The 23829-nt window shown below is 49.5% G+C and overlaps 1 protein-coding gene across 1 annotated transcript in view; it reads left to right on the top strand.

Annotated features, from left to right (window-relative positions):
* The window catches only part of COL23A1 (collagen type XXIII alpha 1 chain), a 189709-nt gene that overhangs the window by 145045 nt on the left and 20835 nt on the right, over positions 1-23829 (top strand). The window contains exons 6-8 of the mRNA XM_026063540.1: positions 16139-16165; positions 18795-18821; positions 19516-19542. Of these exons, the coding sequence (XP_025919325.1) occupies positions 16139-16165; positions 18795-18821; positions 19516-19542 (81 nt within the window). The remainder of the gene's footprint in view (positions 1-16138; positions 16166-18794; positions 18822-19515; positions 19543-23829) is intronic.

The following is a 23829-nucleotide window of genomic DNA, read 5'->3' as shown; positions in this document are numbered from 1 at the left end:
CGTGTTTTGCTGCCTCAGCAAAATCGGTTTCTGCAATAACATAATAGAGCAAAATTATGAGGTTGTAGGGAGCTTCCTCTCGGCCACGTGCGACGGCAGCCGAAAGCGGGCTCGCGCTGTTCACGGGCTGTGCTTTGGGCATTAGAGCCGGTCCCTGCAGAACGACTAAGGTGTTAGGAATTAGACTTGATTGGAAAAGCTGTCTTTAGTTTCTCTCTCGATAGCAGATTATGAATGAAGAGGATGCTGCTTATTGAAAACTCCATATAAACATCTTTTAGGGATTTGTTTTCCTCTTGTTTAAAGTACTTTGAATTATTTAAAAGGGATTTATTTAACACTTTAGGCTCCGATCCTGCCCACAGGCTGTTATCAGCCCCATTGCGTTACGCTTCCTCACGTGCGCTATCTGCGCGCTTTTATTGTACGCGGTTCAGCTTGGACAACATATGGGGCAGTATTAATTTTTCTTTGTCTCTAGTTGGTTTCATTTCCTGGTTCCCACGGCACTATTGAATTGCAAACAGAGCACAGGGGAGATTTAACGCAAACAAGACTTTTTCTCTTTTCTCTCCCCTTGCCCTTCTCTAAAAGAAGACTCCTGGTTTAGTTTGTTTAAAAGAGAAAAAAAAAAAGCTACATTTTTAGCATAAACAGCATTCGCCAGAGACTTCTTTAAACATAATATATAATAAAAGTGCTAGAACCCACAGAACCACAATATTATTTTATTTCAACAGTACGGCGTTTAAGTCTATTAGCTTCTTCTGTTTCTTGATTTTTGGCCATGAGGAATCGATTACATGTCACATGTACAAATCGCACTCTGCTAAAACTTGTATTCTCGGTTCTGCTGTTCCCTAGTAGCAGTTGTTCTGGCATCTTGGTTTTGGCTCTCCTAAACCAGTTGCGTGTATGAAATTACGAGAGCCGGTGGCGCAGGAGTTGCGGCTGTCGGATGATTGATCATCCCGTCTGCGGAGCGAGGGGTCTTCTCCTCGGCTGCGCTAGAAAACCTCCGCTTCGGCGGGCGTCAGCATCGCGTGCTGCCTCGGAGGTTTGCAGGATAGACTCACCGCCTGCTGTAATTAAGCTTTTGCAGCCCTAGGTATTAACGAACCCTTGGTGCGCCAGCGCGCTGCCGGGGGAGCTCGCCGGCCGGCACGGGCTGTGCGTTGCCGGTGTTTCCTGTTCATCCTTCTGTGCCTCACTGCCATACGTCTTCATTAAAACCTCGCTGTACGCTTCCCCCCCCCCGCGAGAGTGTAATTTGTTAAATAGGTGGTTGCAGAAGTCGGTGTTGTTTCTGGGAGAATCAGTGGTGCTGCCGGAGGCATGAGGAGCCGCAGGGGCGCTTAGCAAGAAGTGCAAAGCGCTGCGCTTGGTGCAGAAGGGCTGTCGGAGCTGCCCGTGCCCAAAGAAACGTATGAACCTCAGTGTATATCCGCAGCACGCTGACATAACCTCTGCTCACGGTAGCGTATGACACCGCTGAACCAGACACACGCTTCGCTGCCTGCTTGCGTGCCAGCTAATGCTTAGCAGCTCCTGTTCGGGAATCTGCCTTACGTCTGGTTTGCACCCGCCAGCGCGGCTAACGGCGGGCTTAGCAGCGGCGCTGGCTGTGAACGGCTCCTGCGCATCTGCCAGCGGAGCGGAAAAGGTGGAACAGCCTGAAGGGTTGCATCGGTTTTCTCTGCTGATGTGACAGATGTTATTAGCGGCTTAATTGAGATCTTTCCCCGTAGCATCAACTTGCCTTTCTGCTTCATTGCAAGCAAAAGCAAAGGTTGGAGGGGAGCTGGGAGACCTGCTGCATCCCCCAGGACGTTAATGGAAGGGGGATGTAAGAGGAGGAAACTTGGAATCAGGGCTGGAATAGGAGCTTAAAGGTTGTCCTCAGCAATTGGCCATGGGAAGCTGCTCTGGCCCGTGCAGTTGTGCTGCCGCCAGCTGTTTGCGCAGCAGAGCAAAAATCCCCCAAAGCAGAGCAGCTTCCCTGGCTGCTCCCCACGAGGGGCAATTTTCACGCACCTCTCGGTACCGAGCCGTGGGCAGATCCACAGCGAGGATCTAGCGTGCGTTGCACGGCCGGGTGCATGTTGGCGAAACCCTCGGTAAGTAGCCAAAGTAAAGCACGAGATCAAAATCTGCAGCGGGGGAAAAGGAAAATTGGGTGCAAGTGTGACCATCCGGTAGGAAAATTGTCCCGAGAGGCTCTTCCGGAGAGAGCTGGGTGTCCGGGGACGGCTCGGGCTGGCTGGGGAGCGGAGCAGCCCGCGTTCCGCGCGCGGCCCCGGGTTGTCGTGCTGCTAAGAGTGCATCTCACTGACTTGTTATCTCGCTTGTTCCCCCACCACAGGGGCAGTCGGGACGCGATGGTTACCCGGTAACTCTGCTACGCCTTTTATTTTTTATTCTCTCCTAATCTGCGCTCCGTGGTCCCCTCTCTCTTTCCGTGACACTTGACTTTCCTTGCCTGTCTCGAGCTCTTTGTAACTTCTCTCCTCCCTCTTCATCAGTGATAGCGTTTGAGGGATTTAGCCCCAAACTCAGGAGTTTACGCAATATTCGCCATTAATATTTATAGGGGCCCTTTATGGTATTATTCGGACTCCTGCCTAAGCATTGGCTGGACTTCAAGGTTAGTGAAGACTTTGGGATTTGCCCCCACGCACAGGTGCAGATGGCCAAAATTTGGGACGCAGGCTGAAAGAGGACTTTGTTTGCAGAGATAGGTCTTCGCTCGCCCATCTCTGACGGCTCTCCCCGGTGTCGTGCCGAGGCAGCGAGGGGAGGTTTTGCGGGGGACCTCGGGGTGGAGGAAGGGCAACTGAGGACCTGGTGCCCGTCCCACACCTACAGGTGCTGCCGAAATGCCTCCTTGTCGGAGGGAGCTGGCTTCCAGGTGAGAAAGCGTCGAATCTGGCGCTGTTGACGCTGGTGGCCCTTTCCGCAGGAGGAAGGAGACCTTCCTCTGGCCGGGTCCCAGGCTGCAGCCTCAGGTCTGCTCCTCTCTGGTGGAAGCCTGCGACGGGCCGAGGGCTCGCCGGGGAGGCAAGCGACCCCCGCGCATGCACACGCTTCGTGTCGGCGGTGGGCGAAAACCCGGCGCCCTTGCAGCGCGCTTCGCTCCGGGCGTCATCGAGCCGGCGCCGCTTGGTGCTCCAGGGAGCTTTTCCCGAATGTTTATCCCGCCGTTCCTTTCCGAAGGTAAAGAAAAGCGTTTGGGCGCCTCTTTCCCATGACTGACGTTGTTCTTGAGGACAGTGTTAGATTAGGCAGACGCGCTCCGCCGAGGGGGCGGCCGCAGCCCGGCCTGGCCCGGCGCGGGGGTTTGTCTCCCTCAGGCGGTGCCTGGCTGCAGCTCCGGCTCCCGGACGCGTCCCCCCGTCCCCGCCGGAACGGCGCCGGGCAGGGAGCCGCCGGCGAAGCCCCTGCGCGGGGGCTGCGGGAGCGCCGGGCGGCCAGCCGGGAGCGAAGGGTTTGCTTTGTTAAGGGTTAAGCCGGGGACTTGGATCCGCCTGGGCTGTTTGATAGCAGTTCAATAGCTTTAGGGAGTTCAGTAGCTCTCGCAGGGCGCTGGTAGCCGGTTACGAGGGAGCAACGCCCTGGGCGGGGGGCAGGTTTCCCCCTTTTCTCTCTCTTCTGGCTATGTTCTGCCAATGCAGAATATTAGTCCCAGGCCTCTGAAAAGCAGAAATGCCGGAAGGAAATAACGATTTTTTCATTGGTTTGGAGCATCGCCCTCCGGTCTGTCCTCGCAAGGCCGCGCTGTCCCGGGAACGCGCCGGTTGCGGTTCCCGCTGGAGGGGGCAGCCCCAGCCTGGCCGCTGCCACCTCTCTGCCTGCCGATCCGTGCCGGGAAATGGCATTAATGTCCCCGAAACGTCGCCGCCTCCTCTCCCTTCTTCCACGGAGATCCACAATCCAAGCAAACAGGGCGGCTGGGTTTGTTCCTGGCTTTGCAAATCGTTTGCAAATGCACCGCGTTTACCTGGCTGCGGCGGCAGTCGGTAGCTGTATCTAACAAGGAGGTGACGATACTTGTTTTTCCAAAGCAATTCGGTATACCTGAAGGGGGAAGAAATCAAATGCGAAGCAGGCTCGAGAGTCTTATTCAGTGGAAGCATATGGCCAAACTTTATTACATCCAGTTGCTTAGTCGAACTGATTTAATTATTTAGCTCTCTTCAGGGTGGTCAAATAAACTCTGAGCAGGTAAACACTTAGGGAGGTGGGCTTGGTACTCCTCCAACTGTGGTTACCTCTGCTAATAGCTTGCAGTTTTATTTAAAAAATAATAATAAAAAAATAAAGCTGGCGTTGTCCTCTGACTGCTTTGAAGGGCATTCCCGCGTGGCCGCGCCGGGGCATCCTTTCGTGAGCTCCGCGCGGCTGGGGACCGCCTGGGGATGGGGTGAGGGCAGCTGCTCGCCAATAATTTAATCGGTTTCAGGGTTTTTTAACAGATGAGGCAAGCCGATGCTGGAACGGTGAAACTCGCGTTGCCAGATTTCTGACCGCGCTTAATGAGTGAATAAATTGCAGAAAAGAAACTCTGCTCGGCACGCGATGCAGTTGCCCGCAATGGAGGCTGTATCCAGCCCAGGTCGAGCAGGAGGGACATGGCAGAAGCCGGCGGCTCGCTGCCCTTCTCGCTTTGGCTCCCACGTGAGCTGGTCCCTGCGGGGTGCAGGGCAGTCTCTCCTCTTCCCCCTGCTCTGCCTGTCTCTCCTCTCCAGACCTTTGCAGGTAAAACGCTGCTACATGCTGCATTTTGCATGATTGAGTGTGGTCACGTCGCGTCACCCATTCGAAGGTGCCCTCTTGGGGGAAGGAGGTGGCAGTGGCCGGGGTGGTTTTTACTGCCCTTTCGTTCTGTTTAGCTCTGTGGGCTTGGTGTCACTCCGGTGGCTCCATCTTTTTCAGGTTCTGGGGTGGAAATCTGATTAGTTTGCGATCCCAGCTTGCGCCTCTTGAACTTGCAATAATGCAGATGAACGTGCTTGTGAGAAGATGGTCTTCAGTGTTTTGGCTCAAAAAACAGTAAGTCTTGGAAACTCTTTTATAAGAAAAAGACCTCAAACAACACCTATGGCAGTACTTGATTTTGTGGAAACGTATTTATTGCACAGATTCTACTGTTCCCCTTCTCTCTTACCAAACAGCTAAACTGCAATGGTTTCTTAATGTTCCTGTAACCTGCAGGGACAAGAGATAAATTTTTCATTGTTTCATGTCCTAATTCTCTGCAAATGTTATTGTGGAGCACTTTGCCTCCATCCGAAGTCTGATGGGATTTTATTTGCAGTAAATGAAGTTACAGGGTGATTACCACTTTAGGATACTATCGCTCGGGTGTGCTGGGGAGGTGAGCGGCTCGGAGGGATGCCTCGTCCGCGAGTCCCTCCTGACCTTGCATGGGAGATGGATTAAAACTGATGGCTACGAGGCGCCTCAATTATTTGGCGATTCCAAACACTTAATTCCTTGCTCAGGACTTCAGGATTCAGGGACGCATGAAAACCAGAAGGTGCTGAGCTATCACGGTAATAGGGAGAGCATATAAAGACTCGAGATAGTTGGAGCAGATCTTTTAATCCGGCTGAGCTTTCAGACTTAGGTTCAACAATTAAGCGTGTGCCAACAGTAACAATAAAGCATCTTGCCCTAAATCCCTTCTGGTTTCAAGTATCAGGATCAAATGAATTAAATGGAAATAGAGCATGAGCCCACTGTGGTTACGGACTTTTTAAGTGCAGCAACTCAAGACGTTTCCTCCAGTGAGCTGGAACTTGTACAGAAACGATCTTAATCGAGGAAAGCCTTCAAGATCCATTAGCCCGGCTGTGCGGCAGGCGTCGGGTATGAAGCACCAAGGCAGAACCGTTTCCAGGCCCTTTTTGCCCGTCTGGCCCAGGCGTTTGGTTCACGTCCCGTTCTCCAGAGACAAATCCTGCTGTCCCTAGCCCCTCTGTCTGTGCGCGGGGCGCCGCTGGGGCTCGAGTTGTGTTGCTGAGGTCTCCTTGCCACGAGGGATGGTGTTGCTGACTGCAGCTGCAGGAGGGACACCAGATACCACTGGTTTAACTTACTGTTTTGCTCTCATGCTTCCCCTCAGCAGCTATTCTGGAGAGATGGCAGCAGCCTTTGGATCAAATCAAGGAGAAAAATTTGGGTGGCACCTCCTGCATTTGCCAAGAGAGAGCCTGGCCCAGCCCCAAACTAAAGCACAGCCCCGCAGTTTGGGTTTGCATGAGTGTGTGCTGGAACAGAGGAAAAGCAGATGTGCGAGCGACAAGACAACCTCAATGTGTTTCTCGTTCAGCAGAACAAGGCGCCGGGGCCGGGCTCCCCCTGGCCTGGCTCCGAGCAGCCTTTCCACGGCGAAGAGTCGCGCTGAAGACTGCGAGGGCTGGGAAGCAACCGCACAAGCAAAAGGGCAGCTGCGCCTGGACCAGCGCTGTTCCAGCTCTCTGTTCTCCTGCCTGTGATTTAGTGGCTGAGAATGGTCGTCCACCGCGGAGCGGTTACCCTCGACTTGATGTGCTGTCAGTACGTCAGCTTGGTGGTGGGCACCTTGTCCTCGTAAAGCTGGAGCAGAGACGCGCAGGTTGGCTTTGCAGCAGGCGAATGCAGGGGTGCTGCGTGTCGCTTGCGTTAGCAGTGTGGACGGCTGCATCTGGGGCGGCTGAAAAAAGAGCAAACGAAGACCAGATGGAAGAGCCAGGCTTCCAGTAGGTTTGCAGCTAACCTTTCAGTACAGTCGGATCTTCCCATTGTGTAGCCACTTAATAGAGTCAAATCACCTGTGGAAGACAAAAGCGTTGGTCGGCTGGTGCTTTCAGAAGAGGTTGCTGCCTTCTCCCTGCCCCAAGTGGGAATGGTGCTTGTACAGGTGCGTTGCATCTGCTGTTCACCAGAAGCCATCCCCTTTGCTCTTTCCTTCTAGCACAGAGGGAAGCCGAGTTCTGTTTCTGAAGAGTTTCATCTGATCTCTGGTGCTTGTCCCTCCCTGAAGTCGGCCTCTGCTACACCATTCAAACGTGACATCCTAAATGGAGAATTATCACTTCAAGCGGGAAGAAACCGAAAGAATGAAGTTGATTAATGAAGGGAATTACTTCATGTGCATGTCTTCATTAATGAAAAGCAGAGTAGGGAAGAAGCTTTGCAGGAAAAAAAAATGCATGATAAGAAACAGAGTTGTCTCCTATTCTATACGTTTTCCTTGGAATACTGGTGTCTGTTTTTAGTTGAGCAGTGTTACTCATTTGATTCCTCCAGTTTATATTGTTTGTCTTCTGAATTTTGTAAATCAGGCTTGTGATGTGTGGTGCCTGAAAGAGCCTAAGCATCCCTCTGCTCATCTCTTGTGATGATGGGAACTCTTTGGGAAGGCAGGAGCAAGCGGGGGAAAGGGATAAATGAGGATTAAGTTCTGCCTGGTTAGAAGTAATGCAGCTTCTTGCTCAAAGTAATTTAGCGTTGACTAAGAATGTCCTTTTCTAATGACTGATTACTACACCATAAAATAAGTTAATGGAACTCTAATGAGGGAGAGAGCATTTTTTTGCTATTGCTTAATTATTTGCATTACTATGTTGGCCTTTTGAACCCTAGTTGCATCCTGTCACTTCTGTGCTAGGTGTGCTCCGAGCAGAACACAAAGACAATGTTAAACTCTGTTCAAAGCTGGCACATCTTTCATTCAGTGAAGAACTGCGCAGTCAAAATTGAAATACTCTTCCACAGGGAAGAGCTTTTCCCCTGTAATTACAATCCACCTCATAACAAGGGGCTGTTGGAGGCAAGCAGTTCAGCATCTTCAGAAACTTTCTTTTTTAAAGCTGTGCATAGTGAGCTCGTATCTTCCTTTGGCTACAGCGTCGTAAATCCAGAGTTATCCACTGAAGTCATCTGTAACGTGTGTAGCGGGAAATCAACTTGTAAGGATGGTAAACTCTGTTTTTAATTAATTTTGAAGACAAAAAGTGAAGCCAAATGTTATTTCCGAGCTTATGCCTGGGAGAGGGGTTAGAGGAGCAAATGCGATAGGGACGTTGGCTCCTTGGCTCACACGACCCCAGCGCGGCGGCTCTGAGGAGCAGCAGGACTGTGGTTTGGTGGCAGCTCTAGACCTCGGCCATAACTAATTGAGCTCTGGGGTTTTTTTCCCCTAAGCAATTAAGAATTTCAATTAGCGGAGATAACTCAGCAAGGGAAAGCCCACGCAGACCGTTTATGTAAAACCCGTAAATGTGTTAAGAACGCAGACAGGCTGATGTGCAAGAAATGAGTAACATCTGCCAAAGACAATTCCTCCTGGCACTTCCTCATTCCTGTTGTGGTCGCTCCAAGTATGCCAAAACCCTCCGAGACGTGTGATTAGCTAGGTGTTTGGGAGCAGTAACACCAGAATACCAGACATGACATAATAATAAACTGCTTTTACAGGAGAACTGTAGAAGTAACTTGGAATTTGATTTGATGAATTGCCTACGTCTATGCAGTTATCTCCAAGTCTGAATAATTCAAGCTATCCCCTGGAGCCCGGTGCTTGGGCACAGTCGGGATGTGGCCTCCTGTCTGATAGTGTTGCAGAGCAAGTCTTAGGTAGCTGGGGACTGCCCCGTGCCCAAAATGGAGCAGCGCACTGCTGTTAACTCTTCAGGACGGCCGTGTGACGTGGGAGACCACATTACGTGGTCTGATCCCACAGACTGTAGGGAGAGCATGCGACTCAGATTTTTCCTGGGTTTTTTTTGCAACAGGCAGATGCTTTCCAGCCGCTGGGTGGTGGCTCATGCGCGGACACGGAGGGCCTGTGCGTTGCATGGGTGTTTTGGTTTGTGCATGCACAGAACTGAAAAAGTCCATGTTTAACATCTGGTATCGCTAGACTCAGATATTTTCAAATACTGTGTCATGTGATCGGTATCCATCCTCAAAATGAAGGCTTCTGTTACTAAGTTAGATATTTAGTTTTTTGGATCGGTTCATCAAGGTCATGAGTGTTGTTTAGGGTTCAGCCCTGTAGTTGTTCTCTCGGTATCTTTGTTCGCACATTCATGCTTCAAGGAGTGTACTTCTCGCACTTCCCGCTCCTCGTCCGGTATTTCTGGTGAGGCCGAGGAGGGAGGTCTCCTTCCATAGTGGTGCTTGCAAGGGCGCCAATGCCAACTGCATCGGGCATTTTTCTGGCCAAACCGCACAAGCGGGTTCCTGACGCTAGGTGTACACGGGTTTTCCACAGATGGCCGCCTTGCATCCGGGCCTGAGGTTCATGCCACGGGCCGGCTGAGCGGCACCCAACAGCGCGGTTGGTCCTCTGCAGGCTGTCGCATCTGAGGTGACGAGGGCGGGTGGTGGGAAAGGTCTTTTGCCAGCTGAGCATCCTGAACCGGGACCTTGGTTCCTGCCTTTGCGTGCTTTTTTTTTTTTTTTGACTTGGAGGTGGAGGAGAATTTCAAAGTTTGCTCATTAGCCCCAAAAGATAGGTAATCCAAGCAACTGGAAAACCGGAGTGATGCTTGCGGGGGAAAGACTTGGGGTACAAAGGCAGCAAAAGAGGCCGAAGTGCTTGCCTGAAGCGTCGACGTTCCTCCAAAACAATTGCTTACTGATACTAAAATTTCCTTCCCACCGCAGAAGCCGTTCTCCTCTCTTATAGCTGGACATTAAGTAAAATAGCCAAAAAAACAATGGGGTACCAAATGCTTGGAAAAATGCAATTGCACGGTACACGTGGAACTCGTTTAAATCTCAGAAATTTGAGGGAAGTCAATGATGCTTCCCTGCCCCTGTAAAAGCACTTTGTTCCCGAAGAAAATCGGTGCAGCGTGATGCACGGATGCGTGAGCTCTTGCTTCTGAAACGGCGCTCGGCGGCAGATAGGGCGGTTTGTGTGCCCGTGTGCGAAGGCACGGGGAGCGAAAGCTCTCCTTGCGGAGCTTCGCGAGCCGATGAATCGCGGCCGTTTGCTGCTCTGGCTCCTTCCCTTCCGTTCGTGTTGGGAGGAGTAAAACGCATGGCTCTGTGGTGGGAATCCTTTGCGTTTTGTCTGGGTAATCTTGCTCACAAATCCACGCGGTGTCCCGTGCAGCCCCAGTGCAGTTTGCTTTCTGTCCCTTTGGACCCTTTAGCGATTTACTCGCTTCCAGGCATTTTTTTAATATCTTTGAGAACACGTCCACCAAAACCACGAGGGAGCCCTGCAAACAGATGGGAGGAGGCTAATCTTGGTGTTTAAGGAAGAGGCAGCTACCGAAGGGGAAAAAGAGCCTTTATCTCTCCGACGAAATCCTGGTGAATGCTGCTGACGTATCCGGGAAGAGAGCTGGGAATTGCAGTGGACTCGTGCTGAAGATGCCAAGGAGGGGCTGAAGGGCCGGCTGCTGGAAACCGGCTTCAGAATAGCTTTTTTATTTTTTTCTTCTTTTTTTCTTTCTCCTAGAGATTAAAGAAACCCTTAGTGTGCCCTGTGCAAGGGTGCCTGCGTTGCGTCGTGTCCTGCCTCCCTGCTCTTTCCACGGGGCTCTTTCTCGAGGCTCTGCTCTGCGACGCGGTCGCTGCCGCGCTCCGGCTAGGTGCCCCGTGTGAACTGTCCCGGCCGGCTCTCGGATGGAGCCCGGCAGTCTGGTTCATATTACGGGAAAAGCTTTTAGCAAATTACCGCTCCTTTCTGCTCTGTTTCCATCAAAGAATTGTTACAGGCTGCCCGGCAGTCTGAGGACGGATTGCTTTTTTGGAACAGAAAAAGGATTTTTTTTTTCTTTTTTTTTTTTTTCCTCATTTGGTTTGTTAACGCAAGCTTGGCCCTTATCGGGCTGTTGTTCTGCATCGTTTGTGTGACACCTCGGTTGGGGGGGAATTTATTGATTTCAGCTCTGGGTATGGACCCATCCAGGAGCCGGGGCATGTGTTACGTGTGGGGCAGGGATGTCCAAGGAGGAGGGTTTTGGGGAAGCCTAATTGCCCTCTGCTCCAAAGCGAAACACAGTACGTTAGCAGGACGGCAGCGGAAGCTAGCAAAAGAGAGGGGGAGAACCAAAGCAGAAGATGGTCTCACTCAAAAAACTGAACTGTCCCCTGAAGCTTTAAAGCAGATGCCTCCAGGCTCGGGGCAGCGTGTTCGGAGGGGTGGAAGAGGCAACGCCCGGGGTTCGCCTGCTGCTGTCATGGTAAATATGCCAGTGAAGTCTAAGATGAGATTTAAAGCATCATGATGCTTTGGGCTATAAATCCCTTTTTCAGCTTACTGACATTCCAGCGAGGGATGTCCGTGTGGGTGGGAACGAATCGTGTCCACGGTGCTGTGGTGGGAGGATGGTGGTCCATCCACCCGGGTCTCGCTGGCTGTGGTGGGGCCACTGCTAGTTGTCTCCCTATCTGCGCAGCTACCGCAGTAACATCGCGGGTGTTTTGGTTCTGAACGGATTGACCGATTAGCAAAGCCCTCTTCCGCCGGCACAGCGGGATTAAGAGGAGAGTGCTCGTCCACAGCTTTTTTCCAGAGCTTTCTCCTAAAATGAAAACGTACTGAAGAGCTGCACCCTAGCAGCCATCGTCCCGGCAGCGGCGATTTCCAGCGGAGCCGATAGGACGGGACCGTCTCCGTCCTCCGCCTGGGCTGCGCTGTGAGCCGCGTTATTTAGGATGCCTCGTGACCCGGGGCCCTTTGCAGTGACACTAATATATTGTCGTGCTCTTTTGTTCTGACACTTTCCTTCTTTTCAAATTTAAGATTTGACCATTTTTCTAAACCACAGAGACAGAGATTGAAGCAAGGCCTTTGAATTTGTTAAAATTTGACCACAGGGTTCCTTCTGACCCCGGCGCTAATTTTTAGCAGAGCAGGAAACATTAAAAATAACCATGGGAGAAGATTTCCCAACTCGGAAGGATTGTCCTCTTAATAATCTCTGGCTTTGTTTTCACTAGATATTTTTTTCCCCTTGAAATTCCTGCGGTGTTGCTAGAGCAAGTACATCTCTGCCAGCAGTAGCAATGGCACCAGCGGAGAAGGACTGGGGGCCAGTTACCCACGCTGGTGTCCAGGCGTGCTCTGAGCAGGGGTGAGGAATGTAGAGGGGAAGTATTTATTATTTATTGGAAGAGCTTTTGCATGTCAATCAGAGCTTGCAAACCCCCCATCTTCCCTCCTTGGTGAACATAAAATTCTTCTAAGCCTTCAGCTGCTCTCAGCCTTGGGCCAGTTTCATTTTTTGCAATGATGGGTGGTGTTTGAGTCCCATGTCTTGACCCTTCTGAGGTCCTACTAAAAATAAAAAATAAAAAAAATTATGAACAATTTGTTTGAAACTGCATCTGAACAAAACCCCTTCCTCCAAAGCTGATGTGTTGCATTGCTAAATCAAGGCATGCAGCAAATGCATATGATCTAGCAGTAACCTCTGCTCAAGCCCAGCCTCTTATCTGCCTTGGCTCTGTGTCCTAAATTAAGATGTAAATAATCTCATCACCCAGGTGATGGCAGTGGAGATGCACCAGGCTTTTGGTCGTTCCTGCAGCAGGAAGGCTGCATGTACATACTGTTTATGGGGTGGTAAAACCAAGGAGAGTAATTGTACTTCTTGTTCACCTCTGCTCCATGTCACCAGCTCTCCCTGCTCATCCATCTCCTCGCTGCTCCCAGTACTGGAAACCTCAGGGCTTCAAACAGATGTGGCGGATATATTTTCTTTATCAAACTGACAGAGAAACATTTCCTCTTTTCCCTTCAAATGGGGATGATGTCCCACAGAGTTTCACTGGCCTGGTGCCAAGCACAGGCAATAGTTACTTGTGGATGGCCAGAAAATGAGGTTTTATTTGATTATCAGCTAAAAGCAGCCTTTAATATCTGGCAAGTGGATGTCGGCACTGCCGGTGCACTGCTGGGAGCGGGGGTCCCATCTTCCTGGGACCGCCTGGGCTTGCATGTTGAATGTTTTTGCCCTGCTTTGCAGTGATGGTTTTGTTCAGAACCACGTTTCAGGAGAATTTGGTCAAATTTTCTCCCTACCTCGTCTCAAAGCGTTAGGTTTGTTCTGGACAAAATAGTTCATCCTCTCTTAATTTAGCGAGCAGTTAGCTATGTAAAGTGTGATCACTGTGTATGTGTGATTTGGACTAAAGGGCTTATAATAGAGCGTGGGCAAGAAGGTGAAGGAAATTTGTCCCTGGGCAAAAATACCAGCGTGAAGCTACTGCGATGCTATGCCTCGTGCAGACCCCAGAGCAGGGCATCAGGCGGACTTGCGTCTTCCTGGGTTGTGTGCTGCTCTCCTAAGTGGAAGTGGTTTTTGTCCCCAAAAACGAAAGCTTACACAGAGAGGTTTTTTGACTGGGGGAGTAGGAGGTTGCTTGTTGTTTTTCTGCTCCTTAGTTATCAAATAAGCTAAAGATTGCTTTATCTTTAATTAAAATGGCATGGGCCAGAATTCAAACAAGAGATGATAATGATCTCGACACACGGATGCTTTGGAGAGTTGCAGGCTGTGAATTAAGTAAGCCCAGATTTCAAATGCTGCCTCCTAATTTACACATGTCATGTTTTCTGGATGCTCTCTGAAACATTGTCCCTGCTCATGGAGATACTTGGCTGGGCAGGTAGCACAGAGTCAATTAAATCTCCAGCCTAGACTAACAAAGCAGTTAAAAGCCTGAGTTACGGTCGTGTCCATTGAACTGTAGTGGCTGGCTGTAAGGCTCCTTTCAAAGTCTGATGAATATTGTTTCTCTCAAGCGTTTAATGGTTTCCCTCAAACCAAGCTGCCTTTGAATAGGCCATTGTTTTTCCTTCTGGATGGCCCTTTGTGGACAGATACAAGAACAGCTAAAAGCTGATGAATTGGTATTGTAAAATTTTATTTAAGCCCTGGGACTTTTACTTCTTTGAGAACTTGGATGGGCTCTAGGTTCCCTGTTTATATAGGTCCCACCTTTTCCTTCTGGAGATCACTGATAACTGCACCAGGTGAATCAGCTCAAGCCATCATAGTTTGAGGAAGAAATCTCCTTGGACATGACACCTTTCTCAAGTATATTCATATAAATGCTCTGATGTGGTTTTAAAACAAAAAAGGAATAGAAAAAGCATCTAGATAACCTTGTTCAGAGAAGGCTGCCTGGTTTTACAGAAACGCACAGAGCTGCAGCGTTCCTCGTTAAATGAGGAAGCGCAGTAATGGATTAAGGGTGATCCAAATAGCTTGGTCAAGACCTGCTTCACTTTAATCCCAGTGAAAATTGAGATGATGGAGACGCAGGTTTCTGCTTTAACATTAGGTCTGGAGGGCTTTAATGAGAAGAATGTCTTATAATGTAAAGAATCAAAGTGAGGCAAAGTATGGAGGGGGCATTAGTAAGGGGAAGGAATAATTTGGTTCTGATCTGTAAACCTTGATATTAGAGGACACAACCAATACTACACAGCAGTTGGTACCTGTAGTTCCTTATGGAAAAATAGTATATATCATGTAAACAAATTATAATTTATGTTTGGTAATGTCAGAAGTCTTGTGTGTAAAGAAACCCACGTTTATTTTCTGGTAAATACCCCTTACAGTTCCGCAGTTCTTATGATATAAGTGCTAATGCATTGCACAGAGTTCAGGCTGGTTTTACCTCTTTTTCCTAACAGAGTTGTGGGTATCCCAGAGCTTGATATTCCAAGTCTGGTCACTGCAGCTGCTGCAAACTGATTTATTGCTGATGGATGGCTGGAGCTGAGAGCTGGAAGGATGCTATTTTACATGCAACCCTTAGGCTTCTCTTACACAAATCTCCCTTTTTCTCTTTTTTGCTTAACCATCACAGACTGTAAGCTGAACTAAAAAATGTTCACCCTAATTAGTTTGCTAAGAAACGTAGAAAACGTTGACGCTTTATTGTTGGCATAATACAGGGGTCCAAATCACGCTCGCTTCAGTAGTTCCTCCAGGTTTAAAGCGCTGTAATGCAAGACGAGATTTCAGCCCGACAGGTTTGTCGAAGGCTCCGGGAAGATGGACGTGATGCGCGCATGCAGCCGGGATGTGCGATGTCAGAGGGAGCGCGCGCTCCTCCCGCGGTACCGCTTTGTGAGCATAGCCCTTGAATTTATAGGAGACGATGACAAAAGCAACCCCAGATTCAAGTTTGGGATCGTGATGTAGATCAAAATCATGGGTCAAAATGCACATAAGCTCTTTGGTTGCTGCTCATGGATAATGGGTAGCTAGCTCGCGAGGCGCTTGCAGCTGTGTCTTCTTGCCGGGTGTCACCAAGCAGGGGTGCAGCAAGTCTCCCGTTGGGCATGGCCCTTCAGCTCAGGCTGAGGTTTATCCTTATCCGTAAGGATAAGCTTGTCCTTATCCACCAAACGCATGCACTTGGGCACGCGTTTGAAATCTGGGAGGTGTGAGCAGGTGTCCAAGCGCTTTGCTCACTTGCAACCGATGTGCTGTATCTCTTTAGGAAACGTTGCCCAATATGTTTAATGGCTTGATGGTCTTTAAGGGCTGCGTGCCGGGAACGACGGGGAGGGAACTGTTTATCATGCGGATTTACCATATGCTTCCTGCAGCAACCCTAGAAAGGGAGACTTGGGGGAGAATTAGAGTAACCAAGCGTTTGATCCTGCAAATACCTGTGTGTTTCTAACTTTGTACGACTGACCTGATGAGCAAGGCCAAGGGCGCACGTATCTGCCGGCAGGACAGAGTTGAGCGAGTCCTTTTGAGAAAACGAACAGTTCGGGTCCCAGGTTGCCTGCGAATCACTTCGGGGAGCCGTTCGGTTTAACCAAATCGGGCATGTTTTGCTGCTTCTCTGTTAAAGCCTTTAAAAACCCTCAGCGTCCCAAGCGCCGTGGCAGAACGGCGTCGCCCTGTCCTTGCCGCTAAGCCTGTCGCTCCTTTTCACGCTCCTTCGTGCTCTGCCAAGCGTTTGACACCTCTTGCTCTGCTGCTGTGCAACGTTCTCGCTGAATCGCATGGACGAAGGATTAGGTGTATAAGTTACGTAGCCAAAGATTGTACTGTATGTAAGTAGAGCCTCTTTCAGAGCATGACTGCTGTTGCTATGTTCGTAAAGTGATTTTTATTTTTATTTATTTTTTAATAATGCTGTCTTTTCCTTCTATTTTTAGGGGCCTCTTGGTTTGGATGGCAAGCCAGTAAGTAGCACTGAGTGTCAGATGTGTCGTGTCTTTATTCGCGCTGCCCCACAGTACTTGGGCATAGTCTCAAATGTGCTTGTTTACTAGTAAATAAGTTCTATATGTGTAACTGTTTATAAGGCAAGATGAAATTTAGAAAAATTATTCCCTGGTCTGTAACACATACACGTTTAAATTCGGAGCCTGGGCTGGATGACACCTCCACACAGTCCCTTTGGGCAGTGGGAACACTCCCACCGGATGAGGTAAAGTGTTTTGGGCGATCTGAAAGTTTGAGACTTTCTTGTCCGAAGAGTGCTGGTGGACCCTGGTGTTCTGGAACGACGTGATAAAATAGTCTCAGTCTTATATACCCACTGCACTCAGTGTGCAACCAGAGGTGAGCTTTTTTAAGCTGCCAGACCCCTTATCCCACCCGGAGTGCCGAAAACAAAGCGGGTGTTTTGTGTCCGGTGCGCCGGCTTGGCTAACGGAGGCTTTGCAGGCTGGATGCGGACCAGGTTTTGGAAACAAGCTCCAGTAGCAACTTGGAAGAAGCAAAGTCGGTAGCCTGGGTTGCATGCTCCTGGCAGTACAAAGTGGTATTTTAAAAACTGTTTCGGAAGAGAGTTTGATTGCAGAGGAATGTGGGCAACGATTGCTTGGGTGAGAGGGTGTTTCTTGGAGCTGTTCAGAGCTAGGCTTGGGTGCAAAGTGCTCATTTTTAATGCCGTGCTTTGGGGAATATCTTGGACTTCATTTTACAAGCTGTTCTCTTGATTTCTTTTTTGCTTGGAAGCCTTTTGGACATTCAGGTACACCACTGTTTTCCTACTGCCTTTTTGATTTTATGCTTTTTGAATTTATGCTAAGTGAAAGTTGGCCAGCTCCGATTCCTTCGTCTAGGATCGTTACTGATGGAGGTCACAGCTGCATTGGTATTTTGTGCTCAAATCCCATTTTAGTCCACGTTCACCAGAGGGCACCATTTGAAATCTTTTCAAGCTCTGGTTCTTAAAGCAACTCGGATTTTCAAAGCAGGCAGAAATCGTTCAGTCTTTGCAATAGAGAAGTTAGTCCAGGTGTTTATGTCTAGCCAGGTAGGGAATGTCTCATTATAGCTTCTTTTTATTGCTGTGATGAGAAATCGGGTAGCCTTTTCTCACTAGTGGGCAGCAATATGGGCGACCCTGTGAATTTAGAGGTGTGTGAGCTTTTGCCCAGAATTTAAACCAAGGCCAGCAGCATCCTTCCAAGGATGCAGAAAAGCTACCATGTTGTTATACACAGCTTTCCAGGCTGGACTCGCTGTTTTGCTTCCCTCGAAGCAAGAAATACCAGAAGTTTCACGAGTGAGCCAGTCCCCGTGTGTTTTTCATTCTCTTTTTAAGGAACTCTCAAGGCACTGAAGGCAGTTTAGGACCTGTTTGCTAGCGGTTGCGTTTGCCCTAGAAGTCCGTGTAAGCAAGATGCTGTGTCTAGATGTTGTCGATGTCTAACACTAGGTGCAGTGTTACGGGGTCCTGCACAGTCTTGCAGCACTGGTGTCTTCCCCCCTTGCCCCCCATTTCTCCCCCCAGACCCAGCAAAAATATTTTATAGTTGCAATTACATTTTTCCTTTTAAACCAGGTTTTATTTAATAATAATGAAAGATTGCTAGCTTTCTCTCTAGAAGACTTGAATTTGTTTGTCAATGACAATTTGCAATTTAAATTAGAAGCAGGCAAATTTTTTGTTATTGACTTAAGAGCAGAAGGGTAAAAATAGGGATAGCTGTAGGTTAGAGCCATTTTCTATATCCTGACCCAAGCTTTCATAGCAAAGGCAGAAGGCTGGAGGTCGTGCGCATGCACCGAGTGGGACCGCTGGGCGAGAGGCAGGGAAACGCAGAAGAAAAAGCAAACTTATCGAAAGGCCAAACTCAAACCAGACTGCCCGCGATCTCGTGCATGAGAGCAGGGGCCAGCAGGGTTGCTTAAAGCCAAATTAACAGCAGGAGGGGTGCCGCGCACGTACGCGGATGCTCCCGCTGCCGCCCTCGCTGCTGACCCTCTGCCTCCTTCCCACGCGGCTTCAGCGAGCACCGTGAATTGGGCTGAGCCGGGATAGAGTATTTTTCTGCGCTTTCAGGGGAGCGCGGGACAGGCACATCAAGGCGCGATGGCTCGGTGGCTCCTCTCTGGGGCCGTAGCACGTCTCTGCCTGCCTTGCAGAGCACCGTTGGAAGGGAATATGACTTATGGCTTCAGCGGACAGGCTGAAGCAAGCAGCCCGTCCTCCGTGCTTATTTCAAGCAGATGTGTAATTGTTGTAATGATATGCTGAGCATCTGTTTTTCCAGAAGTGATTTAATACTTTAAGAAATGTCTTGCAACTATTTAGAGTCACGTGTTCCTGAGCTGCCGCCTCGCGCTGCCTCCTCTCTCCTTGCACTTCTTGGTCCTCGTTAGGACCGAGACAGCACCTCGCTGGTGCTTTTAGGTGTATGCTGTTCACGTGAAGCGGCACACGACGTAAAATAATAGTGACTGTGACTCTGGAGTGTGAATGGATGAGCGCAGTCTCTTTGGCTTTGATATTGGAGAAAAGAACGCGCCCCTTGATTCTGTTGTTTTTTAATTATGATCTTTCTTATGTATTTGCAGGGGCCTCCAGGACCAAAAGGGGAAAAGGTAAAGACCGGCCTAGCATGCGTCTCTTTGGGAACCAGAAGTTTGTCCTCCTCGGTCTTGTGGTTCAGATTATGCCAATGTGCCAGAGTGCCGTTGCCCCTGGATTTTTTGGGATGCAGAAGCAGGACAGTGGTTTCTCCAGTGGCTTTTGGAAGAGCCCTGGGAAGGGGAGGGCAGAAGGAATTTACAAAGATGTAAGAGGAACAACCACAACCTTAAAGCCCGTCCAAGCCATGGGTTTTGTGGTAGCCCCTTGAGGGTTTGGACAGTGGCATACAATTCTCATCCTACTTTTCCTCCGAGAGCAAGGGAGTCGAATGGCTGTGGGCTCCATCGCTGCCTTTGCACGACATCCTGCCACGAAATTAGAGAAGCCAAAGAAGGTCATGGCTGTACTGAAAGTGATGTTAATCCTCGCATGTGTAGGATATAAGCAGTGCTAGGGGAGCCTTGGAGTTGGAAACAATCCGCTCTTTCTGATTTATTATCTGTTTCATCGCCTGCCAGGGCAGAATCATTCCCTATTGTATTGTCTCAAATCCTTCTCCTCCCTGGTTTTGAGCATGTTAAGCAATAGGACTCTTGCCGCTTCCCCTGAGTGCAGCCCCTTAGTCCAGCTGACCTTACGCGCTGTCCTTCGCGTTTGAAATTTGAACTCTAATAGCTGACCCTTGCTGTTTTGCATGACGCGCAGGGTGAAGCAGGGGACATCGGCCCAAGGGTAAGTACTGACAAGACGTGTTGTTTTATTCCAAGCTCTGGTTGGGCTTGGTCATAGCAGAAAACGAGGCTTTGCGCAGCTTTTGTCACTGCAAGCTGCAGAACGGTCACAGCTCTGAAAACGTTTGATTTTTGCCTTTGAAGCTCTGTTGTTGTTCTCCCTAACTGTGAATATGGGGGGGAAAAAAGCTCAAGATCTCCAGGCACCTGGTGAAGGGTTTCCCTTTTCCTGGGCTTTCCTATTCCTGATTCTCCCTCCCAAGTGGCAAAGACAAGACAGTCTCCATGCTTCACTCGAAGCTATGGTCATTTGTCAGCATTTCAGTTCAAATGTGCGGCAGTAACGCCCCATGTCCCAAGGCAAGGCCCGGCATGCCCCGGTGCTGTGCAGGATGGAAACCTTGTCCTCTGCTACCCGCGGGGGAGAACAGCGACAACCACGCTGGCAATGGGCACGGCAATGTCAGTGGAAAATATCAGAGTTTTATAGGTTTTTCAGTATATCTCTGCTTTTTTAATTCATTTTTAGTCATTTTTTCGTATCTAATCTGCCTTTGATCAAAAATAAATGTTTAAAGAAACTGATGAGGGAAACCCATTCCAGCTGTAACATATAGAAATTAATGGAGTTTTGTGGAAACGACTAGTGGGGACCTGTGAAATCGCGATTTTATCGCAATTATGGTGATGGCAGCAGTAATATGAAGTCTCATGTGTCAGGGGAGAGATGAGAGTGTCACCATGAGCTGTGTGGTATCTCCAGCTGTGTTATATTCCAGGAGCAGAGGTTTTATGGACGTAGGCTGCCCTGGCGCTCTTGTGCCCGCAGGAAACCTCGCGGAGGTTCAGCCCCTGCTCTCGGGGACGTCGATGTAGGGCCGTTACTCAGAGGCCAGATGAGGAGCTGGCTGTCAGAAGCTGCCTTAGTTGCTGCTTTGATACGTCGTTCCCAGCGTTGTCCCTTTGTGCCCAACGCACACGAACCATTTGGCTGATGCAGCCTGCGCCAGCGCTTCTGGATTTTGGTGTGCAGAAGTAGCTTTTGCATGTGAACGCCCCGGTCTGCCCTTGTGCGGGGCTGGCCTGCCTTTGGGACACCAGTGGGGCTACTAGGAAAAACCCCAGTGCTCAGACTCATCTTGGAGTCCCCCTTACGCTTCGTTAGAGTCACATAGAGGCATTAAGGTGGTCCATTAATTAATGCTAGCCAAACTGCCTGAGTGGATGATAATCCACATATGAGAAGTGGAGGAAGGCTTCCCAGCCATCACCATCATCGCACCAAAAGCAAATCTGAGTCAGGCTCCCAAGGCAGGAGATGATGAGGGCCATCTCGTCCAGCCAACCAGAATGGGACATTGTCTAGTGGGAGGTTGTCTGGTGGGACATGACTCGTGATGCTGGCGCGGATGGTTTTCTTTGCTCTTGGGTTTTTACCTGGAAATGCCCTACTTTGTTACTGTTTAGCACCACCACCCAGATGTTTATTGTAAAGAGGCAGTCTTGTATTCTGTATAGCAAACCAGTTTGTAGGGAGAGGAAGGTGGACTGATTTATGGAGTCCCTTATCATTTCTCACAAGCTCCTACTGTGAGAAGGTGAAATGCGAGCTGCATTCTGCAAGCGAACATAGCGGGTGCGTAACAGAAGAGGAAACTTCTCTCGGAGAAAATCATCGCTGTTAGAATTGAACCTGAACATCCCATAGTTAAAGGTTTAAAAACCGTGGCTGGTCTCACCACCTTGCAGGAGGATGTTGTGCTTGGAAGAGTAACCAATGATCGCTTTGGGGCCGAGGGGGTGGTTTTGGTTCTGTTTTGTTTCGTAACTGTGTGCGTGTGACTTGGAGAACCCTTTGGTGGCAGCCATAGATGGGACGCTTGCAAGGCATGAGCAAAAGGGAGCAGACCTGGGGTTGCATGCCAGTATTCACGTCAGCGAGAAATACTATGCCCTGTGCGGTGTTAGACGGAACAAATTACTTGTTAGGTGCTGCTGATTCTCAATTAAAAATGCAAAAGCTTTCAAATAATTTAGCCCTCTGTGTGCCAAGGTACTGTGGTGCCTGGGCGCTGTTAGGGCTTGAGGCACCCGATGCCAGCGGAGTTGGCTGATGGATTAGGTGTGGTTTTTGGAAATGTAACCAGGGTCTCGCTGGTTAATGCCAGGCAGTGATGCTTCGGAGCAGTTTTTCTTTTTTCCCCTAGAGGCTTTTAAGTCACTTTTCAAAGTTGGTGTCATCTTCTGAAACAGCTCCTAACCGCCTTGGGTGCCTTTGGAAACATTACCCTCTGGCTCTGAAAGCCAATATAACTTCTCAGATAGATTTATCCCCTGCTTGGTAGTGGAAAGGCTCAGCATCGGGTCTTGACCTCATTTAACTGCCCACCCATGTATTCTGAAAAGGCTTTAAGAGGTGATTCAGCTGCACATGGGTATGATTTATTTTCACTCTTGGCCTCAATTCTGGCTGGGGATCTGGATGAGTTTGGGAGAGGCAGCTGCGTCAGGGCCCATGTGGTTGCCTGCCAGGCTGGGGAGTTGTTCGGTGCTGAAGGAGATGCTCTTCTGGCCTTGGAGTCCCATGGGTCGTGCTGCTGGATAACGCAGGAGCCTTCTGCTGCCTGCGCTCCTGCCTGAGCCACGGGACATGCTTGGGCAGGAGGCTCGGTCTGGGCTCCAGCTGCAGGTGCCGGCTTCCAAGATAATGCTTGTCCAGGGTCTTAATTCAGTGTTAATAATATGTGCTTTCTTCCTGGTATGCATTTGTCTAGCTTTTGCTTTTACGTTTAGATTTCTTTATGTTTCTTTCTACAAGAGGAAGAAAACGGCGCTCAAACAATTTGGGAGGAAAGGGGGAGAAACTAGCCCGGCAAAGCCGTGCACAGCCAGGGCTAGCAACCAGTGTCTGACTTTGACAGACACTTCTACAGACATCCATGGTTATCGATTGGATATGAAGCTTCTTGATACCATTTGGCCTAGATTATTTTTTATTTCTTAACTAAATCTATCTTCTTTCTAGAGTTTCAGGGGTAGCTTTGTTTAGCTGATTTTGAAAAATGTGTCACAGCCAGTCGGCATATCAACAGAAAGATAAATAACTATTAATATATCTAATGCTGCCTAGCTCATAAATGTTCATGTCTATGGGAGGTGGAGTAGGGATAGGGTGTGTCAAGGATCACAAACGTTATCACTGGGAACGATAGATTAAAAGAGAATATTACTTGGGGAGCTTTGCAGTGGAAACGAGATCAAGCTGATGAAGAGATAGGTCTGCTCCGCTGGAGGAGGGTGCAAAGCGCAGTGTGGCCATGCGTTGCTCCTGGAGCACTGCTCTGCCCGGAGAGCCCGATGAGCACCTCTCATGCATTTGAGGTGTCAAGGAGAGAGGTCCTGAGGGCCCAACCTTTCAGCGTGCTGTTCGCCTACCCGCTATAACCAGGATGAAGAACAGACCTCCTCGAACATGCAGGCAAAGTGCCCACAAGTGTGCTTGCAGGGAGAAATGCAGAGCAGATGTTCCTTCATGTCAGACCGCCGGCAGCGCGGAGATGGTCCAGGGCGCAGCGGCATGGACATGGCCACAGAAGTTTCTGACCAGGAGCTTCATGCGGTGGCTTTGTTCAGTGCTGGTAGCCTGTCTGAGCTGTGAAACAGCCCCTTTAGCCCGAGGAGTATCAGCTGGGCTCTCCTAGTGCTGGGAAAGCCTGGGAATTTGCAGCAGTGTTGCCGCAGGGTCAGGGAGGCTGAACACCAGGAGATGGGAAGACCAGGAGCTCCAGCACCGGAAGGCGAGAGGGAGCAGAAGCAGCCTGGGGCCACCGTGCCTTGCTATTCGTGTTTGTATTTCTGTTTGAAAATCAAATGTATTGTTACATCTCTAAAAAGCTTGTTTTCTTACAAGCCAGACTCATTGCCTGAGCTGGCTCTGGGGCGACCACTCTAGCTTTATTATCCTAGTTTGTATGATCTTGTTCTCATTGACAAAATGTGTATGCAAAAGATGGGACTGATGAATTTTTGTACATCTGGGCTGTATTTCTTCTCAAGAAGGAGAAAAAGCACTTCAGCTTGTGCTTTTCTTGCATGCCTTATTACCTGAAGAGCCAGTATGCGACTTCCTACCAGCAGAGAAGGAGATACCATGGTGCGAGTTGCCAGAGGAGATCAGGCTGAGGGAAAGTCAAAAAGAACTACGGGCTTTGCCAAAAATATCCCAGGCACTTTCCTGCTGGGAGGTAGCGGCCGGGCTGGTGATGGCTTGACTGACAGCATCTCGGTT

This window comes from Apteryx rowi, unplaced genomic scaffold, assembly GCF_003343035.1.
Source record: "Apteryx rowi isolate R43461 unplaced genomic scaffold, aptRow1 scaffold_2, whole genome shotgun sequence".
Lineage (NCBI taxonomy): Eukaryota > Metazoa > Chordata > Aves > Apterygiformes > Apterygidae > Apteryx > Apteryx rowi.
The sequence above is the reverse complement of the archived record's forward strand: the minus strand, read 5'-3'. Positions and strand labels throughout refer to the sequence as shown.